The 27,127-nt window shown below is 33.2% G+C and overlaps 1 protein-coding gene across 1 annotated transcript in view; it reads right to left on the bottom strand.

The window, feature by feature from the left end:
• LOC149425613 (adipokinetic hormone/corazonin-related peptide receptor variant I-like) overlaps positions 1-27,127 on the bottom strand; it is a 326,305-nt gene that overhangs the window by 100,750 nt on the left and 198,428 nt on the right. Inside the window, exon 4 of the mRNA XM_089645792.1 lies at positions 10,727-10,931. Within this exon, the coding sequence (XP_089501918.1) occupies positions 10,727-10,931 (205 nt within the window). The remainder of the gene's footprint in view (positions 1-10,726; positions 10,932-27,127) is intronic.

Here is a 27,127-nt window from a genome sequence, read left to right as displayed (position 1 = left end):
ATTTTAGATTTATTAAATCAGGAGTGCCACAAGGGTCAATTTTAGGACCAAAATTATACATTATAGTGTAATTGCCAAGTCTAAACTTTTTAAAATAGCCCGTAGATTCATTTTTGCTGATGATACTGCACTAGTTGTCTCTAATGAAAACCCTGAAACAGCTATTCAAAAATTACAAATAGGCTTTAACGAGTAACTTATTATTAATGTCAAAAAAACTAAATGCATGTATATAAGATCACCGAGCTTGAAAATGTGGAACTTACCTAAAATAACTGCACATAATTTTGAATGTATACATAAAAAAATGGATAATATTTGCTGCTGTGGAAAAATTGATTTTACAAACGAATATACTTACCTTGGCATAATCGTAGACAATAACTTTAAATGGGACAAAAGTGTGATCAAAATTTGTAATCAGCTCCGATGTTTGGCGAGTAATGTTTATAAATTAAAATTTCTATTGCCTCGATGCACTCTCAAACTTATATATCATTCTATGGTCGAATCAATACTTAGATATGGAATTCGAACTTGGTGACACTCGATTAATATTAATATTAAATACATTCAAAATTTACAAACTGCTAAAATTAAAAAAAATTGTTAAACCTAGCATTTACAAACAAAGAAACAACTTAAAATTACTGTATGGCTCTGAGGGCCTACTTCCAATTAAAGGGCTTCTCTGGTATATTATAATCATGGATAATGCGGAAAAAATGCGTGCAAAAAGTCATTGGTGCATAGTCACAAAACAAGATTTACTGAAAAAAAGGCCTAAAATTCCACTAATATCAAATAAGTTAGGTAGCAGAACACTTGAATATTTGATACCTGTGATTTATAACAAATCTAACGAAAACTTTAACTTAAAAATAATGAGGAACCCTGCGCTAAACTGACAAAAAAGTGGTTAATAAATGAACAAAACGTTTATCTATCCTTAACATTATATTTTGTATTAATATTTAAACTTAAGCTAATATATATTATGTCATAACATTAAATCGTAGAACCTACAGACAAGCTGATTGTCACAGCTTTGTAGGACTACCCATATCTTATATTGTATTAAATGTAATTATATTCAATTGAATATATAAATAAAATAATAAAATTAAAAAAATACTTCAGTCAGGTCAAGATTCTGTCACATGGTAGAGCATGAATGAATGTACATTTATATATATATTTACATTTACATTTATATTGTAACCCAAACACATTCTGTAACTGTGAGGAGATGAAATCTGGAAAACTTATTAAGTATTTAGGTGTAACTATAGATTGTCAACTTAAATGGACCAGCCATATTGAAAAAACTGTTAGCAAATTGAGATACCTAAAATATATTTTTAAAAGAATGAGTAATGTAGTAAATATAAAAACCATGAAACTAGTTTATGACTCACTAGTTCATTCATCTCTTTCCTATGAAATAATTGGCTGGGGCGGAACTTTCAACAATCATGTAAAACCACTAGAAATTGCACAAAAATCAATTACTAAGATAATGTACCAAAAGACTAAATCCTATCCCTCTAAACAATTGTTCCAAGAAACTGAAATTTTGGACCTTAAGCAGACCTATAGTGCTCAATGTCTTAAATTTATTTATACGCAACCAAACAACTTTATTAAAAATTCAAATCGTGTCAGCCAACGACATGGCGCTTGTGAATATGCTGTGCCTCACTGCAAAACCAGGTTGGCCCAAAGGCATATTAGTTTTATTGCTCCAAAAATGTATAATTCTTTATGTACAACCTTTAAAAGGGACACGTGTGTAAACCTTCAATCTTTTAAAAAGTACATCAAATCTTGGCTAAAAAACACTGAACTAGATATTTTTTTCTTATAAGTTTTAGCAAAGCTATCTGAAACATTTATTTTTTATTTTTATTTTTTTATTTTTATTGTTTAACTTATAACATTGTTATATTGTACATAAAATAAGGTAATAATAAGTAATAGTGTAAAACATATGTTGTTGAAATTCTACTCCAATGAAGAGTGCTAGCTCTTGAGCTTGGCGTAGGAGTTATTTGACAATTATTTCATGTTTATATCAGTAATTAACATTATTACAGTACAATAAATATAAACTTAAAAGAGGATTGTGACGTTAATTTTGGTTGTAACATGAATTGAAGTTATAACATTTGATAGGTGATATTAATTTTTTTTAACTATAAATTTGACTTTTTTTTTGAATAAAATAAAATCTGGTATTTTTTTCACTTCTTCGGGAAGACTATTAAAATATCTTATGCCTTTGTAAATGTAGTTATTGTGCATTTGTTGTGTTGAAAATAGAGGAATTTGAATGTTAAAATTATGCCTTAAGGATGAGTTAAATTTAAGTTTTTTTTACTACAGTTTCTTTATATATTTGTAATATTGCATCTTTTTTATAGAGGTCTTCAATTTTTGGTACTTCGAAAATTTTGAACAATGATGCTGAAGAGAAAGTTGTTTTTTTTTTCAAAATTACTTTGATAATTAGTTTTTGTACCACTTTAACAGAGCTTAAAAATTTTTCATATGCACCTCCCCACCCAATGATTCCATACTGAAGTAATGATTGGACTAGTGCGTAATAGACTTTTTTCAGGTTGTTTATCTTGAGAACATTTTTTAATCTAATGAATATATAGATACATTTTCTAATGCGTTTAACAAGTTCACATATGTGTCTGTTCCATTTCATATGTTGGTCTACAATTACACCGAGGTATTTTATTTCAGTTGTTTGGTTAAGTATGGTACATGATTTATTACAAACATCTTTGTTACATTTTTTGTTGTGTATTATTATATGAATGTTGGGGTTAGTTTTGAATTTATTTATTGTGAATGGTATATAAACTGTTTTTTTTGCGTTAATTGTAAGTAGATTTGTATCGAACCAGTTTTTTAGGATTTGGATGTCATTATTTGCATTTTCATTTACAATTTTCCAGTCATTACCTTTAATTATGATAATTGTATCATCTGCGTAAGATATAACTGTTCCGCTGAGGTTTTGTTTGAAAATATCGTTTACGTACACGATAAAAAGTAAAGGACCCAAAACAGTACCTTGTGGTATCCCAAAATCACTTGAGTGGTAGACTAGATGCGTGATTAATTTTTACAACTTGTGTTCTTTGGTGAAGATAACTTTTTAGCCAACTTAATGCTGTGTCATTAAAACCTACGATCTTTAATTTTTGTATTAGTTTGACATGGGATATGATGTCGAAGGCTTTTTGGAGATCAACAAAAATACCAACACATTTTAATGATTTGTCTAAAGCGTCTTGTATGGTACTAGATAATTTAGCAATGGCGTCTTTTGTGCTTTTGTTTTCCATGAATCCAAACTGATTTTCGTGAATTATATTATTAATCTTTATGAACTGAGTTATTCTTTTTTTGGCAATTTTTTCAAATATTTTTGCAATGTTTGATAGTAAAGAAATAGGGCGGTAATTGGTTGGTTCTTCCGGATTGCCGGTTTTAAATATTGGTATAATTACAGATTGTTTGTACATGGATGGAAAAACTCCGCTTTGAAAACTTGTATTGATTATATGAGTTAATGGTTTTGATACTTGTGATTTTATACATTTCAGTGTTTGTATTGTGACCCCATCAAAACCAGGGGCAGAACCTCCTTTCATACCTGTAATAATTTGTTCAATTTCTTCTGGTGTTGTTGGTTGAAATAATTCAAATTTATGCTCATTATTTACTGTAGTATTTGGGTCATTTGGGGTAAGGCCTTGTTGGATTTTTTTAGCGAGGTTTTTTCCTACATTAGCAATAAAATTGTTAAATACATTTGCGGCTTCTAGAGGTTTATCTTTACAGCAGATTTTTGAATCATTATGATTTACATTGTTGATTGTTTCATTTTTTAAATGTTTTTTATCGACAATTTCATTTATGATGGACCAAATCCTTTTACTGTCATTTCCAGATAATTCAAGTTTTTGTTTGTAGTAGTCATCCTTTGTGTTTTTTATTAGATATGTAAGTTTTTTTTTATAAGCTTTGAAATGTTTTTGTAATGTTATATTTTCCGGTTGTTTTGTATATTGTTTGTAGAGTGTTTCTTTGTGTCTAATTGAGATGATTAATCCGTGAGTTATCCATGGTTTGATTGGTTTTAGTTTTGAAGATGTTTTGTTAGATTTAATATTTCTACAAGCATTTATGTGAAAACTCAGTTTTTTATCAAATATTTTGCAGCATTCTTCTACATCGTTACATTGATATATTTCTTGCCATTATTTTTCGTTACTTAATATTTTAGTGAGAGAATTTATATTAATACTATAGTTGTATTTATCAGTATTATTAACGGCCGTTGTGGTTGGTAATGAGAGGTTTTGATGTTTGTAGTCATATTTAAATATACATGCAAAATGATCCGTTACAGATGTTTTAATTACCGCAGATGATATATTTCGTATATCTTTGGTGTTTGTGAATATGTGATCGATACAAGATGGTCGTTGTCCGATAATGTTTCTGGTGTATGAATTTATACATGAAATGTAATTTAATTCTGCTAACATATTTAAATAGTTATCTTTATCGTTAGAGGAGTAGGCATTAGCGATATTTAAGTTAATATCTCCGATGAGTATTGTTTTTTTGTTTCTATGATGTTGTAATATTTTTTTAAATTCTTCTATGTATGTGGTTATAGCAGAAGAGTGTGTCCGATAAATAGCAATGATATTAAATGAATAATTCATAAAATTTATCTCCAAGTTTAATAAATTGACATTATTCACCACTATTTCATTTACACTTGTGACAGCGTAAATATTTGATACAAATATGGCGACGCCGCTATTTCTGTTAATTTTATATTTTGTTGCATAGTACGAGTAACCCGGTATATTATAATTAATTTCACTCGATGAATGCGTTTCTGATAATATTATACAGTCAAGTCTATTTAATTGTTTAATAGTTATTAGAAATTCTTCGAAATTTTTTTCCAAAGATCTAACGTTCATGTGTATTATTATTAGGCTGGCTGTAGGTTTTATATTATCTATAAAATCGTTTGTATTATTTACCGTGTCAAAAATCCTTTCGTCTATTTTATATGAATTATCTATTGCGTTTATTATAAAGTCGTTCATTTTGAGGTAGTAATAAAATTAACAATAATGTTGGCGCTGGGAATACACTTCACATTTGCAATTATAATATTATATGTGTTGGCTTGTACATTATCACTGCGTGTTAACACTTTGCGGGCGGGCTTTTCGTAATATTTTTTTGAAATATTGTGCATATTATTTAGGTTTTCGTTACACTTGTAATTAATAATATGCATCATTAGTCGTAATCGATGCGATCCCTCGCAATTTTCAGCATTTTGTTTCTATAGTTGCACCTAATACTGTTGGCTGCGTGGTCCGTGGTGTTTTTTTCTCCATATTTAGAATTTTGTCTGGTGCAGTTTACACATGCTGGTACTGTTTTTTCTCTTCCCGGACATTTTGAAAGGATGTGATCGCCCATGCAGTGTGGGCAAATTGGAGGGCTGGTTCGGTGTAGGCATCTTTTAGCCGTATGCATGAACATACAGCAATGAAAACATTGAGTCAGTGGATCGCAATCTTCAATTTTTACTCGTTGAAACTGTATATTTAGTTTACCGAGTGCAAGGAGACTTTTTCGCATTTTGCCACTAGTTTCCATGATGTAGCTAGTGAACTGGCGCTGCTTTTCGTTTATGTTTGTGTTTTTTATCTCCGTTATAAGTGTGATTTTGTTGTCTTCACTTTCCTTGTAAACATCTTCAATTCCTTCGTTCTGGGTAATTATTCCGCAAACTATTTCGTCTTCAGTAAGATTGGATTTTAATCCTTTTATTATTATTTTTGGTCTTTTCTTTTGAATTTCATTTACCACCAAATCGGTATTCAGTTTTTTTATTTCGGCGGTTAAGGTATTTGCATATTCCTTTTTTGGGCATGATATTATTATTTTTTCTTCTTTTGTTTTTCTCAGACCATTTATTCCATGTATAAATGTTGCTTAAATTTATTTCTTTTTTTATTATCTTTTCAATTTCTTCTGCTTTAGCATTATTTTTGGTCGACGAAATGATGATTGAGAATCTCTCTTCTTCTCGAGGAGTGACTTTGGTTGTTGATAATACCTGTGCATAGGATGGTGTTGATGCGCTTTCATTATTTTTTCAAAGTTTCCCACCAGTTGGTCGTTTTTTTTGATAAGTTTGTCTTGTAGTTGAATTATTTGTTGTTGCATTTTTAATATTTCAGATTTCACTTCATTGTCAAGATCAATAATAATTTTTTCGATATTAGTTTTGGTTTTCGAGTCTTTAACGGTTTGTATTTTTTGAACTTCATTTTTTAACGTATTCAACAACTCTTCTACCGTCATGAAAGTGTTACGTTGCGGTGTAACGAGAGCGCGAAGACAGTACCGTGCGGGCTGCCGTTACGAGCGTAAGATTAATACTGAAAAATATATATCCATGTATAAATTATTTTTTATTATTTAACATACATACAAAACAGCGGATATATTTTATTGTTTGTAATGCTTTGTCTGCTAATTCACTTTCTAAGATGTCTTCAAAAACTAGTGTTTACCTTATTTTTTGTATTATTTTAAAAGTTTTATATGTTACATGATTTAGTTTCTTGTATTGCATCTCTACAGTAACTCTTTTAAAATAACTTAAATTTATATTTAATATTGTATCTCCACTTAAACCATAGAAATAAGATAAAAATACTTATAATACCCACACTCAGGCTTCGCCTCCGTGGGATTTTTTTTGATTATGTACATTTATTTCCATATTTTTTATGCATTTTTCAATATTTTATGGAACCATGTATGATTAAAAAAAATTCAATACTAAAAAAAAAAAAAAAAAACAAAAATTAAAATTAATTGATAGATTTTAGGTCATTCACAGAGAGAGGGTGAGTATATATTGTTAAAACACGGAACAGGAAGGAGTTAATGAATAATGACATGCTCAATTTAGGCATAATAAGAATTTCAGTTGTTTGAATAAATGAAATTTTACGAATTTGTGATGGATTATTTCAAATGAAACACTATTATTGACTATATGTCTACAACTGATATTAACTGTTATCGTACCTTATATAATTTGCTCATAGGAAACTTGCAGTGCTTAAACATGTGTTACAACCGTCAATGTCTATAAGTTGAATCAATATCATATAGTTTGTCACAACAATTAAAGATAGTTATAAAAAAGTTGACTGAAATAATAGATTATTACATATTGATTAATTGTACCCGTGTTTATGAATAAAAGGAGGGTAATTGTGCGATGAGATTAGCAGTCGGTTTAATTAAAAGGTGTTAATTTTACTCCAACTGGTGGTAATTTTTTACCTACGACTGTTACTGTATCTTATAAAGTTTAAATTTAGATTATATATACACCTTCATCAGGAGTGTAAAAATCTATATTCAAAGGTAGATTATTACAATATAGCGTCCCTGAGGTGATATCTCACAAAAGCGGCGCTATGAAAATTGTTCAATTGATAAATAAATACAATGTTTACATTTTGTTGTGTACGTATGCATTGATATACAACGGAAATAGATAAAATAATGTTATCCGATTTAACTGCAACGTACACTTCTATGGTAGAGAAAGTACAAAAGAAGTTTCTACGTTATCTTTATCTTAGAGACTTCGGGTACTATCCCTATTTATACCCATCAGCCTTCCTTTCCGGAATGCTAGGTATCGATAGTCTTGTCAACAGGAGGAAAGCTGCGTTGCTGATGATGGCCTATAACTTGTTGAACGGTCACATCAACAATCCAGAATTTTTGAATAAAATTTTATTTTACGTCCCTGATAACTTCACAAGAGCGCGTAGACACAAACCATCCATTCTTCCGAGATGTCGGACTAACTTACCATCAGCAATGCCTCTCGGAAGAATGATAGGCCTTCTAAACTCACTAGCCTCTGACATCGACATTTTCCACCTGAGCATTACTAAATTTAAATTGCTAATTAGGCAATTATGATTGTATAATGTATTTTTGTTAATGGATATTTTTATTCTGTAAATATACATTTAAAATATAAATAAATAAATAAAATAAATAAAACTTTATTTTATTAAAAAACAAAAAAATTTGCTAACATCACTTTATTATATCCAACCAATACATGTTTCATGAACAAAGTATACACCGAAGTCCAAAATTAAATATAGATTACAATTGGAAAGAAGAAGTGGAAGGAGGGGGAGGGGTAAGAGTAGGCTGGGTTTATAAGAATTAGGAATTACAATATGAAAAACCAGTTAAGTGGGAAAATATTTAAAAGAGAGTTTATAAAAAAAAATCTTGTTAATTATATCTGCTTTTATATTAATATGTTTCCTAATTTCTAAAATTTCTAAATTATTATCTTTATATCCTGTGTGAAGTATTTTAAGACCTGAATTTTTATCGAAAGTGTGATCATTATTCAAAAGATGATTATAAATAATAATGAAAAATGCCATTGCAAAGTGATAAGCTTCCAGAAGAAATCTTCATATTAAACGCTTGTTAATGGTCAAGTAATTTTGCATATTTAAATATTCGCGCCAGTCATTTGGTTAGTTCTTATACCGCCAGATGTGCGTTCTGTCGGACATCTATTGCCGCCGTGCGTATCGGCCATATTAAAAAAACGCGTGATTTTTTATAAACGTCAAACATAATCACGTAATTGTGGATAATTTTCATTGAAATGTAATTAATCCAATGAATTGTGAACTTTCTAAAACATATATTCTTCTATATTATCCAAAAATTATATGAGCAAAAACGATAATTTTTAAGAAATATCGTATTAAATGTGGCGATTCTATTTCAGTATGAAATCGTGTCTTAATTTTGAATGTCTTATTTTTTGGATCCGGTCGCCTGCAAACCGAAATGAACCTTACGGTTGCTTAAAATTGAGGGGCAGAGTGGTATTTTTTGCCTGCAGACTCCCTATGCAGAATTTATCCGATACCACAATTTGAATTTGACCAATCAGAGGGCCTACATTGTCCAGACGCTAGGATAATAATACTATCAGATGGGACACTCACATAAATAGCATTACAAAGAAATTTACAAAGCTCATGTACTACTTTAGAAATGATCTATATAAAATCTACTATGCCCTTTGCCAATCACGCTTGGAATATGGGATTATTGGATGGGGATCTGCCTCAAACCTTCACATGAAGTAGCTCGTTGAAACACAAAAAATAATAACAAAAATAATCCTGAAAGTACCCATAAGGACTCCATCAAAATAATTTTTTTTAAATTTGACGTGTTCAGCATTATAAAACTGAACTCAAAAATTGCACTACTCAATTTTATTGAAAAATATGAGTACCTTGCTGAACAACACACCTATGTACACTACAAGGACGAAATCCTCAAATCTACTAAACATTCCAAAATTAAATACATCTTTCGGCCAGAAGAATCCACTATTTCCATGCTATAAAATTATATGATGCTATTCCTAATGAAATTAAAAACATCATGGATATAGAAAAATTAAAAAAAGACATCAAATTATGACTAACTAAACATGAAGATGAGGAAATCATTAAATTTATGAAGTAACCCCAACACAGCCTACAGACAATAAACTTTTTACTTATTTTTTTATATTTTGTGGGAACTAACATATTAGAAGTTAAGGAAATCATAATCAACACACATACAACAACCTACAGTCCTCCTCGGAACAGGAATACCTAGTGAGAAGGACTGAGAACAAACTATGTACATCACTTTATATCTTGATGTTACTTAATATTTTATCTTTTTTACTTTACTTTATATTGCCGTTAAATAAAAAAAATATATTATTATTTCATATTTATACACGGAGAAAACTTACTGATATAAAGTGTTGATAATTTATTAATACTTTCTTCACATCATTCGCAATCCTGTTAAAAACAGGACTGCAGGCCCTTAACGAAGGAATTAATAGGTTTCATGTTAAACTTTTAGTAAAAAAGGGAACATATTATCGCGCCGTTGGAACACGTGTTCATAAAAATCATCATATTTTCGCATTTCGTCATTCCATATTAACAGAATAAAGTGCATGAACACGTGTTCCGATATACTCGGAAAATACTGACATTTTATTAGGAAACGGCCTTCTATCGCGTTTTTAACATGATTAAAAATCAGCAATACTATTTTTTCTCCATGTAGCATTACAGATTTGTAAAGCGTTGAATGGAGTATAAACACAAAGAAAATAAAGGTGACCCATACCAAAATAAATATTTGGCGATTTTAAAAACGAATTTTTATGGAGATTCAGGATTCCGGCTGGGGCTTTGAGGTATGTAGTGTTCTTTGTTTGTTAAAAATAAAAATAGCCACATTATTATTAAGGGATTTATTAATTTCTAATACTTTTAAGTTATGAAAGCGTTTTCCTTTATTATGAATGTAGAGAAAATACTTACGTTCTTCCAGCCCCAACTCTCACTTATCCCACATCAAAAACTAATACTATGTTTACCCATAGTTTTTTAATATTTTTAATGATGAATTAATATTTATTTTGCCTTGAGGAAAGAACGGTTGTTCCGAAACTGGTCGACATCAAAAGTGTTTCAAACCAAGTTATATTGTTTAATTTAAACAAATTTACCTCTATTCTCCCGTGACTTCTTGGTACTCTGGCATATGATGCCGGAGTAGGACACCACGATGATAATCAGGGGGACGAAGTACAGGGCCGACACGCAGAAGAGATTGTAGGCGATCTCCTGGGCGATATTTGTGAAGAACCCGAAGGACACGCACTGCTCAAACTCCAGGGTCTCGGGGTGCGGCAATACGTGGAACACGAAACTCTGAAACAAACCATTTATAAAATTATTATAAGCAATAATTATTATTAGCCTGAGACACCCATTTAATTTTTTTTTTAATCTACCGTTAGTTATTTTTCAGGTGAAAAAACTAGTAAGCAAGAATTGTTCAATAAAATACTAGATTTTTAAAAATTGTTTGTCGGCTTAAAATAAATAATATAGGTATAGTTGAAAAAACTATTTTTCTTCAAAAAGCTCAAGTCAGTGTTTCAAATATTGGGGAATGTATTTAAATTAAAATTGAGAAGTAACGGAGCGATGCTTCAGGAATATCATGTCAACGTTTATTAGTTCAGTTATAAAATAACGCAAACTCTTGATCACGAGTTCAGGACGTGGTTGATTGTATAATACATTTTCCCTTTGTCCAGTCCTAAAGTCCATACTTCCTGTCCTGTGCTACTTTAGTCTATTGAACTAATTCCAATCTCGAACATCTCGAGGCTTTCACACGAAGCATGAAACGTCTCGTTCTATGCAATATTTAATGTTACTTTATTATCTATTCCGTTCATTAAATATTTTAGTAACCATTGGATACTACAGAATTTTTACAAATACAATAAACATACCTATTTGTAGGCTAAAGCACAATACATTTTCTCTCGGAAACCAACTTTGTGCTTCCCACAAATATTTTTTTTTTACTAGTTTATCGGAAAAGCTCCATCAATATCACATAGTTTATGACGCTTCCACGAATGAAACACTTGTTCGCAGCATCCTGGAGATTATCTCCAATATTTGGGTCGCTTTTGAATCGCATCTGAACTCCATTTTCTAAATAAAAAGAGTGCAAATGCAGTGCAATGAGTTACCTTTTTATGAGGGAGTAAACATAGGTACTATCCATTTCTATATCCAGTCTAGTTTTTATCAAGAATGCTTGATTTTGACACCTTAGAAGCCCGAAATTTTTTTTGGATTATTGTTTTTTCGTTTTTTAAACTGTGCATACGTTATTCACCCATGGTGAAAGAGGTTAACATATACATTCCTAAAAGTCACATGTAGCTTTTTATGCCCCTAAAGCGAAAACTTGTGAGTATCAGAAAGCACCAATCAGCGGAGCGACTCTACTGTTTGGATGCTGCAGTGACATATTTAGCGTCAACTACAGACCGTTTATTCTGTAACTTTTGACGCTTGTAAATAGTAAAACTACCTCATGACTTTTTTATGTATTTACTTTTACTTTGCTGTATTTTCTATTACCTTCTGAAGTTGCACCATCGTAACGGGTAGTACTAGTGTAATTTATTTATTTATTTTCACATATACGGCACAACATGTGCCATTCACATACTAAATTACAGAGAATAGTACGGCAACAGAAGGAATGCAACAATATAAATGTAAGTATAACGGTATAATCAGTAAATAGTAGTAAGGTTAAAAGTATGAAAAAAAGAGATATAAATAAAATATAAGTAGCAATCTGTAGTATAGTATTAAGTCAAAGTAAGAAATTATATGTAATAATATACAATAAAGTAGTATAAGCAAGAATGTTTTTTTGCTACAGACCTGCATTGCATGTTTTTTTGCTACAGATGGTCTTTTTTAGTACTTTTTTAAATCATCAGCATACACGTTATGTATGTACTTCTACAACTACTATTTGTTTATGTTTACATTTTTTTACCATTTCTTATTTACTGTACCTTTATCTACATCAAATCTCTAATTGTGATCTCTGTAATAAATTAGTGAAAACAGTTTTATGGAGGCTTGCAAAAATAAATGTAGCGTCCTATCGAATACACAAACATTGTGGTTGACTACTAACTGTAACTGACTGAATTTTTCTGGAGATCTCAGTGTGTGATCTCGTATATAGGTACACTATAGGTCTCGAGTGTAGGTACACTATTTACACGTTTAGTGTCGCACTACATGTTAAGAAGGAAGATACTAGTAAAAAGACGTAAAACACTACAAGTCCTTCATATTAAGACTATTCGGTCTATTTAAAGTATGTACCTTACTTGTATAGAAAAAACTACCGACAAAATAATGGAGAGTGAGGAAGAGTTGAAAAATAAAATTTGTAATACATTAGTAGTCTAGTAACCTTGTCGCCTGAAATGTGGGGTACCTTGCGTCAATTACGGTAGTTCTGATGTTTCGGTGAGTTGTTCATGATATTGTCCCAATGAACAATTTAAGTTCCCGATATCGGTTGCCGATCGCAAGACTGTAAAAATTTTCCTTATTTTCTACCTTTCTTCAGTTTTTGGCAATTCTAACCCTTAAGGACGGAGTTTTTTAAAATTTTAAATCTAAAAAAAAATTACAGTAGACTAAAATTACCACAATTTGAGCCTAGAAACGTTTCTGTAAATCCAACAGTTTCCAAAACACAGGTTTTTAAAATTTAACAACTTTTTGGAATTCGGGATTTTTTTGCAATATTTTGTTGTTGTTTGGGATTTTGAAACTCTTGCATAAATCTATAAATAAATCGACCATCTATATTGTTCCTTTTAAGGCAGCTGCGGGTTAAGTGACCGGCCCCTACCTCTTTCTACCATCCCCACTCCCTATCTCTCCCCACCACTCCCCCCCACTCAAGGCCAGGCCCTTCGTAGTACATCTGTTTTGTATGGCAACAATGTGGTGTTCCTTTCTTCAGTTGTAAGAATTTTTATTGCTCTTGATGGAAAGGTCACTTTAAATCTATAAAACAACACTGTTTGACAGGTTATGTTTTTTTTTTTATTTTTTATTTAATTAAAATCAAATTTAATAATATAATTATTAAGTTCTGCAAGTATTTTTTTAAGACAAGTAAGACAACTCTTATTAACAAGTATTATTATAAGCATTAATTACTCGCCTGAAATATCCGAACAAATTGAAAATATCTCCCGACTAAAAATAAATACCACCAAGGGGAATTGAATTTAATTCAATTTATATGGATATTTCAGGCGAGAAATTATTGCTTATTTGTTATTCTTTATGCCATGCAAAAAAAAACTTAAAAAATACAATGCTGAAGGAAATGCTAAAAACTAAAAATAAAAGCATTAAAAACCAATTATAACCAAGGAACTGAGACTGTAGAATAAAACTTATTGTTATTATAACCCAATTATAATAACATCATAAAATACGAACCTAAATCAAGACCGACTCAAGGAAATAATACAGAATATTAAAAAAATAATAACAACTTGTTTCTAATTTTCCAGTAAGCCTACAAATCATAATATATTTATTACTTTTATTTACATCTCTTCTGTATGTAAAATGAATGTTACGTGGAAACTTAAAATTTAATTATTTACTTAAAATTGTAAAACTGTTTGTTTCCCCAATACACTAAAATAAAATAAATCACTGTCTTTTGGATTTTTTCTTGGCCAACCTTGCCGTAAATATTGTTTTACAAAACAATAAAAAATTTAAAACTTTTCAAGCCAAATATTATAGCTGTAGCTTCGATATCCAATGTGTTATATTTACTCTCGGTATCTGTTAATTTCCTATATGCAAAAGCTATAGGCCAATTACTACCGTTTGAATAGGTATGTAAAATTGTCGCCCCCAATCCCTCTAAGGATGCATCTGTCACCAGCTTGACTTATAGGTTCTCTAGGACCAAAATGCACCATCACGCAATCTGAAAATTTTAAGTTTTAAAACTGCCCTTTCACAATCCTCAGAGCAAATCCATGTCGAATCATTTTAACAACTTATAAAACGGTCCTAGTAAACTAGATATTAGACTGTAGTAGTTAATTAAACATAAAAAAAAACTTCTCAACTTATCAATATTACTAGGGTTATTAGCTTCCACGATTGCTTTAAATTTACTGTCTAGTGGTTTAAAACCTTCATCCGAAATAAAGTTCCCCAAATATTTGGAATAATTCACATTTTTCTTCAAAGCTTTCCTTTTCATCCATGCCATCCGTGGGTGTTACTCAACAGCCAGATTGTTCGGCAAAGGGCTGTTAAAATGTTGTCCATGGTCAAAAAAACCCTGACTTCAAAAAGAAAGCTGCACCTGAAGAGAGCAGCAGCAAGGGAGCGGATAATAGTTGCTCGGAATGGTGGCAATCCTGACACCCAGATCCTTGATGAGCTGCGGTATCAAATGTTTGCGAAGGCTGTAGTGAAAACGAGCTTTACTCTTACCAGGTTATCTCCTAGACAGGACGCAGCTCCATTTCACTTCTTACGCACCTACCATCTGGTAAATCGTCCTAATATACAGTTTATTATAAACCAACGATGCACAACTGGGCCCTTCCAAGGTGGCAAAATGTACATAAACAATAAAAGACTCCTTCTGTTTTTCATTATTATTGCTATTAACTTAACTTTAAACATTATAAATACCGTCTCTTTCAGAATTTTCAATATGGATGGAAAGGAAAGGGGTTTATAAACTTTCAGACAAGACTTTGACAATGTAACACAAAATAAAACAAGAACGGGGCTAGAAATGAGAAATATTAAAAATTTAGGAGGTGGTTATCTCTGGATCCCTTCAAACCTCTTCAGTGTCTATTGGAATATAGGAGGGGACATTTCCTGAAGAAAATAGATCTACGGGATCGATATTCACAAAAAAACTAAAATATTTCAAAAAAATTTCCAGTTACAAAAAAATTTGATATTTAGAAAACCTGTACTTTGTAAACTATTTGCTCTACAGATACGTTTTTGTAGCTCAAATTTTAGCAAATTTAAATTCCTTTGAAAATGTATTATGTTTTCATTTTAATCAAAAACTATTAATTCAGGATTAAAATCGCCAAAAACTAAAAAAACGGTATAAAATTTTGAGGTTTTTTGGATTTTTTACAATGTTGCGTTCGGCACTCACTTAGGACGGGTGGTTTCGGAGAATCTGAACAATTCATCAAATATCAACGTTCATTTTCAAGTTCTGTGAAAGACTTTTTCAAGTTCTGTTTTTATTTCAGTTTTGTCAAGCAACTAGCCTACAGTGATATAAAAACAGAACTTGAAAAAGTCTTTCACAGAACTTGAAAATGAACGTTTAAATTTGATGAATTGTTCAAATTCTCCGAAGCAACCCGTCCTTATTGATTATTTATTTGATAAAAAACTCGCATAAAAATCAGAACTACCAGATCTGACGCAAGGTCCGATGTACATGGTTATTGAACTATAAGATATTTACAGCTTATTTTTTTAAATGTTGGTTGGCTAGCAACCTTCATATTTGACAAACTTAGGTTAAGATGCGCAATCAATTGGAAAAAGGCCATTGAATTATTTTCGTGTAGGCAGGTACCGCAAAATATGACAAAGCAATTACTCATGTTGGTACTGGAATTTGGCCATCCAAATCTAATTCGCAAGAAACTTTTACAAATAATAAAATAGAGCGCACGCTGAAATATGTTTATAAAGTGTAAATCTATTCTTATAAAACTCTTAACATAAATTAGTTGTCTGCCTTAGTATATTCCGGTCTACCATTCTCGTGATCTCTTCTGCTTACTTTTATCAGTTCTTGTTTTTTTTATTTCCTCTGTATTTTTCATCCAATATATAATGTATCTTAAAACTGAGTATTGGTTTATAAATAATTTAAAATCCAGTACAATGCATTAAAATAATTTAAAAATTTTGATTTCGATATTCCACATGGTGAAAACACACTGATCGTAAAATATTGATATTTTACTAAGAATCTCTTCAAATTATTCGTAATACGGTTTAAAAGACCTTTAACGAATTGACAGGTTTCCTAGTAAACTTTCAGTAAAACACAAATTTGTTATTGCGTCGTCGAACGGGTGTTATATTTTCGCATTTCGTCATTGTATATTATCAGGACAAAACACAGATGAACACGTGTTCCGATATGTTATGAATGTACTAAAAGTGTATGTGAATAGTTAGTTTTCAACTGGATTTTAATAAATCAGCAATATCCATTTTTCTCCGTGCAAAAATTAACAACTTATAACGGTCATACCACACCATAAAACCATAAAATATCACTGCTATCTATATCTTAGTGCGATTTATCTTTTTTTTGTATTTCTTTGGCATTCACTATGTAACAATTTCTAGACATTTTTTGTTTTTAATGAGTTTTTATTATTCACAATGTACATTTGTTACGTATAATTTTTTTTTATAAAATTAGCGACCGGTTTCGACACGTCCGTGTCATTTTTTAAAATAGCTAGTTAATAATGACTTGCGCATAGTATGACTTCTAGACACGCGTTGGCATTGAATTACAGCTGTCACTCGGAGGATTCAAAATTTGTTCTGCGCATTCAATGCGCCGCATTGAGTTCCAGAGAAGACGTCAGTTGGTTTTCGAGGCCGGTGGGGATCACACCTGAGGGTGAGCTGCTTGATTGTCGGGAGATTATTCACGCACGTGAGACATTTTATAAATCCTTATGAAAAGGACACATAATTTTTTAGATATCAACATGTTTATAAATTTGTTTAGACTACTTTCTAGACTGGCGCTCATTGGTGATGTCTTATTTTAAGATGTTTATTTATTATTTTGTTTTTAATTCGTAGAACTGCATTTAATTTATTTTTTTAAATTTAATTAGAATCAAATTTAATAATATAATTATTAAGTTCTGCAAGTATTTTTTGGTTTTTGTTATTGTTACAGCTGTTTCGGCTTTCAAGGCCATTTTCAAACTGTGGTTAAGCCACGTTTTGACGACTTATTAATATGATTCTATTTTACCCTCTCCCAAGTTAACTGCCGAAAGCCGAAAAGCTGAAAGCCGAAACAGCTGTAACAATTACAAAAACCAAAAAATACTTGCAAAATTTAATAATTATATTATTAAATTTGATTTTAATTGAATTAAAAAAAAACAAGATGTTTAGTTAATATAATTTTACAAGTAAATGTCATGGCCAAGTTCCTATTACGTTTGTGCTTTCTAATAGCCAACCACCCCTGTTTTCTAAATGTGAGTCCTTGCTCTTGTATTTAATGTCTTCAATTAAATATACAACATATTATTATATCTCGATTGAGTGTTCATTTCAATACCCATGATTGCTGCAAGCTATGGTCTCTTCACCGGAATATGGTAAGACTAATATATGCGGTGACAATCTACGTTACACACTTAAATAATGAGGTTAAAATGATTTTCATATTTAAGGTAAAATTTAACCAAGTAATAGTAAATCTCCTTGATGATATAAACGTAAGTTTTAGTTAAATATGGGAAAACAGTACGTCACCTCAGTGCTTAATTGTCCAAACGACCATTTGCAAATTTTACAGGAGAAGGTTTTCTTTAATTATTTTAATGAAACATTATGGCAGGTGTTTAAGATGAAGATATTTCCGTCAAGCTAAAGGTCTCATCAGTTTAAGTAATTCTTTGTAAATTGACCAAGGATAGTTTTTGATACTTTTTTTACATTTTAAAATGGAGATTGAACAAAAACGCACCACCAGAATTTTGTAAAAGGAGATTGAACAAACTGGAATTGGAGATAGGGCAACTTTTGCGTAGAACTTTCCGTGCTTGTTTGTTCAAACGACCACCTTTAGTTATATACAGGATGAGTTTTTTTTCAATATTTCTATTTTGGATACTGACAATTCGTGGTGAAATCTATATATATATATTTATAAAAGTGATTTTTTCTTTATTTGTTCCTTCTTATTTTCTATACCTTTTCTATACATAAAAGTGAGCTCTGGCGTTATGAAATTTATATACAAATTCACATCTTATTTCCCATACCACTCTACCGACTGCGATAAAACTTTGTAACTTTGAGTTGTGCGAACGCCCGCAAAGGTTTCCCTATATTATATTGAACTATAGCGTTGTGAAATTTGTATAAAGATTCTCTTATTATTTCCTATATCATTCAACCGATTGTGATGAAACTTTGGTGAGTTGCTTTGCGCACGCCGGCGAGGGTTCCCATACATAAAAATGAACTCTGGCGTTATGAAATTTGCATTCAGATTGTATAATAGGTGGCGCTCGAGTTGTTATAAAAATGTTTGCATTATTTCTTGTAGCTTAGCAGTAGGGACTGAAAGAGGGAAGGGTGAGGGTAATCCGTGAGGGGGGAGGGTTTGTGGGATGCGGGACAAATCTTTCTTTGAGTGGCATTGAAACGCGTGCCAGGTACTCAACAGTTCCATTATAATAATTTACTTCCATGATAATAATATATTAAACAATGTCCAACTTTTTTTTATTAATGACCGTGACCGGGTTTAGCCTATCAACCATCTTCAGACTTCCATCTTCGTTGTTACGACATAGCAACAAAAATGGGATATCCATATAATTTGAATAAAATCATTGCATTCCACCCCTTTAAATCCCCCTCCCTAAATTTAATGTATATAAACCACAGTTTAAGGAATATCTGTACCAATCTGAAGATGACCTCAGTAGGCTGAATCTCTTACTCCTCACAAGAGCGTCCCTGCCAGTGTACAGACAGGGGAAGTATGTAACCACCCAGTTGGGCGGCGTTGTAAGGCGGGTTAAGGTAGGGGCTGTAGGAAGGAATTTATTAATGTGGGCCTTGAAGAGGCTCGGATTATAGGAGAGAGGTGCCGGTAGCTCGTTCCACATACGAGCCGACTTACAAAAAACGACCCGTTCTCATGAAGCTAACGTCAACCGTAAACGGGTGTTCCGCTCGTGTCCGTCGAGTTTCGCGCACGTGCACCGGTGCATCAGGGATCAATGCTGCTAGCTCTTTGGAGCAGGTCCGTTGAAATACATGTAGAACAGACACAGCATGCCTACATTGCATCTATGCATTAGAGAAGGCAATCGGTCTGTTAACAACGGATTGTCAATCAGACGGATCGCCCTCCTTTGCACAGATTCAAGTAGGTTAATTAAGTATTTTGGGGCACCAGCCCAGAAGTGGCTCCCAAATTCAACTGTTGGGCGGACTTGAGACTTGTACAGGGTCAGCAGCTGGTCACTGTTGAAGAATCTCCTAGCCCTGTACAAGACGCCCAACTTTTGGAGGCCTGATTTACTCGGGCTTCTATGGATCCCCGATACTTGAGCTGGTCTGATATAGTAACTCCAAGCATTTCAATGGAGTCTTTATTGGGGAAAGTGCTCCCATCAAATTGCACCAGACTTAATCAATGATATATTGAAGATACCAACGATAGCGTCGTCATATACTTTCATGATGGAGACTTTATTACCTTTCTTTAAAGAAAGGCCATCAAATAAAGAAGGTGGATGCGAAGTATATTGATCTCCCTCTTTGCCGAAATCAGACACGCTTGGGTTTTTGAGGCGTTGAAACTGACCAAGTTGGCCTTACCCCAGGCACGAACCATCCCGTTTTTACTTCAAAACTTCCCGAGCTGTTCGGACATCATAGGTGGAAGGAAGCCTGTCAAAAAGATAACCCTCGTGAACGGTGCTGTCATCAGCGTAGCAGGGAATTGGTGCACATTCAACGAGATCGTTGATGTGCAACAAAAACAGCGTCGGTGACAGCACAGCACAGATCCTTGTGGCACCCCCGCATCGATTTGGTGCGGTGAGGAAGAGGAGCCGTCAACCACGGTTTGAATTGTTCTTCCCCTCAGAAAGTCCGCAGTCCAACTATGCAGGGTTAGGTGGATCCCATGCGATGGGAGAGTTGCGATTTTGTGACACGAATCTGACCGTAATATTAATTTATTAAAAGTGGATGGTAAATGTTCTATAACGCTGTTTAAAAATTTTATTAAGGCGCTTGCCAGATCGTCTCCACTTCTGCCATTTGTTGTTTCATCCCACAATGCGTTATTCTCTGGTCTTTATTTCCCTTCAATATTTATATATTCCTCACCTTCTTCTCTAAGTATTTTAATATATTTCTTTTCCATTTGTCCGGATGCCTTAATCTTTTTCTCGTTGGTGATATTATCTGTTTATTAATTTTTGTTTCGTTATTTACAATATCATCGTATTCATGTAAATCATCATTGGACAACGATGGAATATTATGTGGTGTTTCTAAAGGAAGGAAAATAACATTATTTTGACAAACAGGTTCAGGTTCACCGGGTCCATCATTGTTTTTGTCGTCAAAAAACAATATTTTTTTCACTTTTGTGATCCTGTAGACAAAACACACAAAAGTGATGAGAATCAACACTAATAATACAACATTCTTACAAAATCTGATAGTACCTACTCATTAAGGTAATTATTCCGTAAGCCGCCTACTTTTTGGTATAACTTATTGAAACTACACTTCGCTTCAACAATAACTAAATGAAACAACTATTTACAAGCACAAAATAGGTTACTAGGTTCGTGGTTTGGGTAAATTATGTAAATACAGCACGTTTAAGCAATAGGCGGCGTATGGAATATTTACCCTTCAAAAAAAGTAACACATAATTCTATGAATAGGTACAAAGGTAGGAACTGACTTACCAAGCCACAAGTAACTTTTTAGATTTTATTATGTAGGGTGGCTTTCATAAAATATGAAATGTGATATCTACAAATAAAAAGTAAAATTAAGTACTCTTTTTCGTTTTTGCCGTCAATTTCAAATTCATTCATCAAACTTCAACTAGGAATTGCGCCTAAACAGTACGCGTGGCCAAAAAACTAAATCACTTAAATTATATGAAATTTATGCAAATTATTTCAGTGAATAATATACCTTTACATGTTTTTTTGGCTAAAATTTAAAATCCTACCCTTTTTGTTTGTAATACTCAGATTAGTAATCAAAACCCCAAAACACACAAATGAGGAAAAAATCAGTATTATAATTTATTATATAACTATAATTTATTATATAACTACAATTTATTATATATCTATAATTTATTTCATCAAACTGCCTAATCACTATAGATCAATTTGTAAATCTCAAACGGCTACATATAAATACGGATATACCTACTGAAAATTTCGAATTGAAATACTTAGTTTAATATGAATCGTCAGTCAACAAAACCAATTTTGACAGCAAAAACTTGCAAAAAGTAGAGTCTGAGCGAAAACAGAAAAATGAACACGCTGTATAGCAAAGTTCATTGCAATGTCAAAAACAAAACAAATTTGGTATTGATAGAGATATTTAAAACTAACACTTACCGCTCTATTTCCGCACTGCTGCGTATGTATGCACTTTTGTAATTAGTTATTGACATTTTCCTGTTGTTTTGTCAATCAAAAACTCCTTGGTATATATTTAAATGGCTTTTTACTTCCGCGTAACACCATAAAACAAACACCGTTGGAATGTAAAAACATAAGATGGCGGCATCACGTGATCCTCGCATCGTGCTGTAATTGGTCGGTTGGTGGAGTTTGAACAAACTAGCACGCAATTTTAATTCTCGACTCTAGGAGGTTGGCCTAATAAGGAGATTGGCCAAACAAGGACTCACTTTTAGAATATCGTTGTGGACATTGACATTTTAAAATGCTTATAATTAATTGTAGCAGGCTGATAAAACTATTTTATCTTCATCGAACGACGCTTAATTTGATCCTTAACAATATTGCGTTAAAAAGTCATTTTCGCTAAAATGGTCGTTTGGACAATTAAGCACTGGGGCGACGAGTAGACAAAAGAAGTTTTATCCCGAACTAAATTACGGCACCAAGGAAAATGCTTAAAGGCCCGAACAAACCGCCGCGATCAAAGCGCGTCCGCGATCCCGTGCACGGTGGCGATCAGATGTTGGGTATGAACTTGTAGCAACGTGTTCACATCGAAGCGTTCTCTGATTGGCCGCGACGTCCTGTGCAGCGTCTGGACGCGGCGATCGCTCGCGTCCGCGATCAGTTGCTGCTTGCAGGATCTGCACGCTGCACGCAACGTAATTATCTCTGAGTTTGTGGTATTTCTCAATATGTCGGATACAAATACAGAGATAATGATCAACGAAATTAGCATCTGCCGATGGTTTTTTTATGTTTTCAGCAATTATATTACAATTATTATCACTTTTGATATAAAATATAATAAACATAATTGAATAGCTATGAATATTCATATTTTTCCGATATTAAATCGCTTATTTTGAGATGTGTATTGACTACACAGCACCGGAACGCGTGTATTTTTTAGCACAGTTCTATGTTTATATTTTGTACAAAAGAAGTTATAATTATTATATATGTGTTCGATTAATTTGTTTTATAATAATAATAATAATAATAATAATAATTTTTATTTCAGCTGGACAGAGCGGTGTGTGCAATGCTTTGCCTGCCATAAAAGCTTACATTTAAGTTAATACATAAACATAAAATGAACAAAGAAATAAATAAAAATAAAAATAATAAATAAAAAATAAAAAATCAATGCATTGATGTAAGTGTAAACCATTCTTAAGAATTTTGTCCCCATTAATCTGATATTTAAAATATTGAAATCGAAAGAAACTCTTGTAATTAAAATTCATTAAATAATTAAATAAATAAATAAATTAATAAATTAATAGTTTATTCAAATATACATAAATTCTAACAAAATTGCATTATAGTCCAGTCAAGTTAAACATGAAAAGGGGGTTGTGCTTGCAAAAGGTCCAGTCATTCTGAATTTTTTATATGTTGTTAGGACATAAACCAGTATTAAAAAAAAAAATTTGCAACTTCGAAAGTGCTGTGCGAGCGGCGGTGGACCTAAAAAACAAGGAAATTTTCGGATTTTTTTCAGTTTTTGCTCAATATCTCAGTAAAGGAAGGGTCTGACCGGTGTAGTTGGCTAAAATACTTTGAAAGAAGACTAAATTTTCTATAATTTGAGATCAAAACAAGCTATATAAAGCCATTGGTTTTCAAGATACAGTTCTTCAAAAATAGGCAATTTTTTCCAAAAAGTGAAACTTTTTCGAAATGTTCACTTATTTTGTAAAATAACTTCTAAAATACGCATCCCACGTCAAATATTATAGGAAATAAAGTTGTTGTAAATTTAATTAACTTTCATTTGAAACTAGATTATTATCTGTAGACTTAACGGTTCTCTCAAAAATGGCAGATAACCATAAACAGTCATAAGTGGATTTTGGGTGAAATGCAAATAAACTGTTCTCACGTCTTTTTATGGTTTTATTTATCAAACAATTAACAGATTTTTGATGAAAAAAAGAAGAGATATTACATCTATCGGGAATTAGGTCATCTTCAAACATTGTTTTATATACCTACATACCAAAATGCTTGTACAAACATCATGGTACCTACTATAAGGACAAATTACATGTACACAAAAAATAAAACTAATATAAATCGTGTAGGTATTGTGTCTTTGTTGCCAAATCATGTCTTTCTTTTTATCTTAGCTGGGAGAGGCGCCCAGTCTGTAGTCGGGTCATCTTCATCGTCCGAGCATTTCAGCTCCACACCCGGGACGTTAATGCAAAATTTGCCACCGCATGACTGACAGAGGACTGAGCAGTGGAGCCCAGCCTTTCTACACGAGCAGCTCCCAGAGCATCCTTTATTGCATTTACACGAAATTTTTCGCAAAAAGGCAGGAGGTGCGGGATCCATCGTGGTGGGGATGGGGGTGAGTTCTTGAGAAGACAGCTTCTACCCCCATTCAGTGGGATTCAAGTTGACTCCCCGCCGCTTCTGCACTTGGAGGTAGCACCTTGCTGCATGGTGGCCTGCAGCATCTTCCGTCGGTGGCAAACGGGCGAGATTTATGTTTGTTGAAGTGACAAACGTCTTATACCTCAGGAAATCCAAAGTATCCCTCGCGATGTCACCCCCATATAGAGCCACGAAGCACTTGATGCCTGCTTCACTCACGGCTTGTGGGGTAGAGTCCTTCCGAAGGAAGACCTCCACTTGCTCAGCAAGTGGTTCACTCTTGCTCAGAAGTGTGCTGATTTTGGTCTTTCCTTGGCCAAACGGTGCTGAGGTGGTATAGCACCCGGAAAACGCGTGGGTAAATAGTACCGTTCCTGGTAATTGTCGGGAGTCCTGGTTGTTGTAGGAGGTCGTAGAGTAGTGACAGCAACCAGCTTCACCCTTCGTGCTCTTTTGAAGATAGACGTTTGTCTCTTCAGCGCCTAAACCATTGAGAAGAACGAACAGGTCGACATCTTCTCCCACTATGACGACCCGATCGGCATCTGCTCTTTTTGATAACGCCATCATGACGATCTCTCGATCAGCATCTTCTTCGGCAACAGCCACTTCTACTCCCTCCTTCTGAAAGGCGTCACAAAGAAGAGTTATAAGGCGTCTCTTATTGTTTTCATTGCCCAATACATGCTCTTGAGCAATTTGAATTACTGTGGATTCATCGAAAGTCAATTCGTAGCTGGAATGAGCTGCGTAGCGCCGGAGTCGTTCGGCTGTTTTGGTATTTTTTTTTTGGTAGCATCTTCGGGGTAGCCGTCAAAAACGATGGAGACGTTTTTCCCAAAGTGGTTTCGGATGTAGGTGGTATAACGCGCCAAAAGTGATCGAACCGTGCTTTTCCGCTGCCACACGACCTTGTGCAAGAGGTAGCCAACATTAAAAATGACGTGAGTGCTGGCATCTATCGGCGTGTGGCTGGAAAGAGGAGTGAAGGCAGAGTACAGATTAGATTTTGTGCCCTTGCGCATCCCTTGTTCATTAAACAGAGACATCGGGAACGGGGCCAACTCATACTTGAAGTCATCCTGTAAATCCTGTTCAGATTTCTTTGCAATACACACTCACTGAAAAATTGTGAGCGGATCCACAGCCACTCTTCTGTTTTTCTCCGGCAGTTTAACGGTTGAGGTGATCGATGCCAGCGTGGTAACTTTATTTTTCCGTTTTATTACTACCTTGTCGTACATTTTACCCACAATTTTCATTACTCCTTCCGTTCCAATTCTCTGGGCTATGTGGCAATTAATTTCAGGACCTGCCAGTAAACCACTACTGATAGAAATTAAACTGTCAGTTTTGGGAAATGGAGGGTGGAGAGCAAACCAGTTTTTTAGTTTTTCCACATCACTATTATCTCGGATGATTCGAGAAAGTCTCATGTCTACATGCTGATCTCCAGTATGACATGATAAGCTGCAAAAACTTTCCAGTTCTTCACAAATGTTCAACATAAACACCATTCCTGTTGTCCACCTTGCCAGAACACTTTCGGAGATTCCTCTTCCTTGGGTCAACCCACCGTAGGTTTTCATGGATCGCATCAGCTTCTGCTCAATTGTTAGGTCTGACCACAACCCAGACCAAAACTTGTCAAACCGGCAAATGGTGAAGGATCTTTTTGTGAACATGTCGTATTCACTTTTATCCATCCGATCTTATAGAGCCATCATATCCTGAAGATAGAGGTGCGCGCTCTTAGCATACAAAAAATGTCCAGCTGCGTGGAAAAAAGGGAGCATCTTGTGGACAGTGTACAAATGAAGGTTCCAATCACCAGCACGCTCTGCCTGGATGAATAGTTTTATCAAAGTGGTCATACGAAAGTATTGGACCCACAACTGTGATGTTGGACCATTCGCTTTAATTTTCTCCAAGGCACTTTTAAATTTTGCCTTTAGTATTAAGTAGGTATCAATTTCTTCTGCTGATATAGTGAGAGACCTTTCAGCGTCTCGTTTTCAGTCTCGTCTCGCTCATCAGAAGTTATGTCAACCTCATAAAAAACAATGCTGACCAGTGTGAGGTTTGCCAAAATGTGGACTCGAACAGCTCGTTAATATGCGTGCCCATTCATATGGGTACCCATGGGTATAGGTACTAATGGGTACTTGAAATTTGAAATAGTCGAAATTATATTATAACCCTAGGATAAACCCACGATGATTAATGGATTTACTTCACAGTACAATAAAACCATAAAAAGACGCGAGAACAGTTTATTTGCATTTCACCCAAAACCCACTTATGACTGTTTTTGGTTATCTGCCATTTTTGAGAGAACCGTTTAGTCTAAAGATATCAATCTAGTCTCAAATAAAAGCTTATTAAATTTACAACAACTTTAATTCATACAATATTTGACGTGAGATGCGTATTTTAGAAATTATTTTACAAAATAAGTGACCATTTCGAAAAAATTTCACTTTTTGGAAAAAATTGCCTATTTTTGAAGAACTGTATCTTGAAAACCAATGGCTTTATATAGCTTGTTTTGATCTCAAATTATAGAAAATTTAGTTTACTTTAAAACTATGTAACCGACTACACCAGTTAGACCCTTCCTTTACT

The sequence above is a fragment of the Hesperophylax consimilis genome, chromosome 2 (assembly GCF_061612785.1).
Source record: "Hesperophylax consimilis isolate HC1 chromosome 2, BYU_Hcon_1.0, whole genome shotgun sequence".
Lineage (NCBI taxonomy): Eukaryota > Metazoa > Arthropoda > Insecta > Trichoptera > Limnephilidae > Hesperophylax > Hesperophylax consimilis.
Note: the sequence above shows the minus strand (reverse complement) of the source record. Positions and strands in the feature narration are given on the sequence as shown.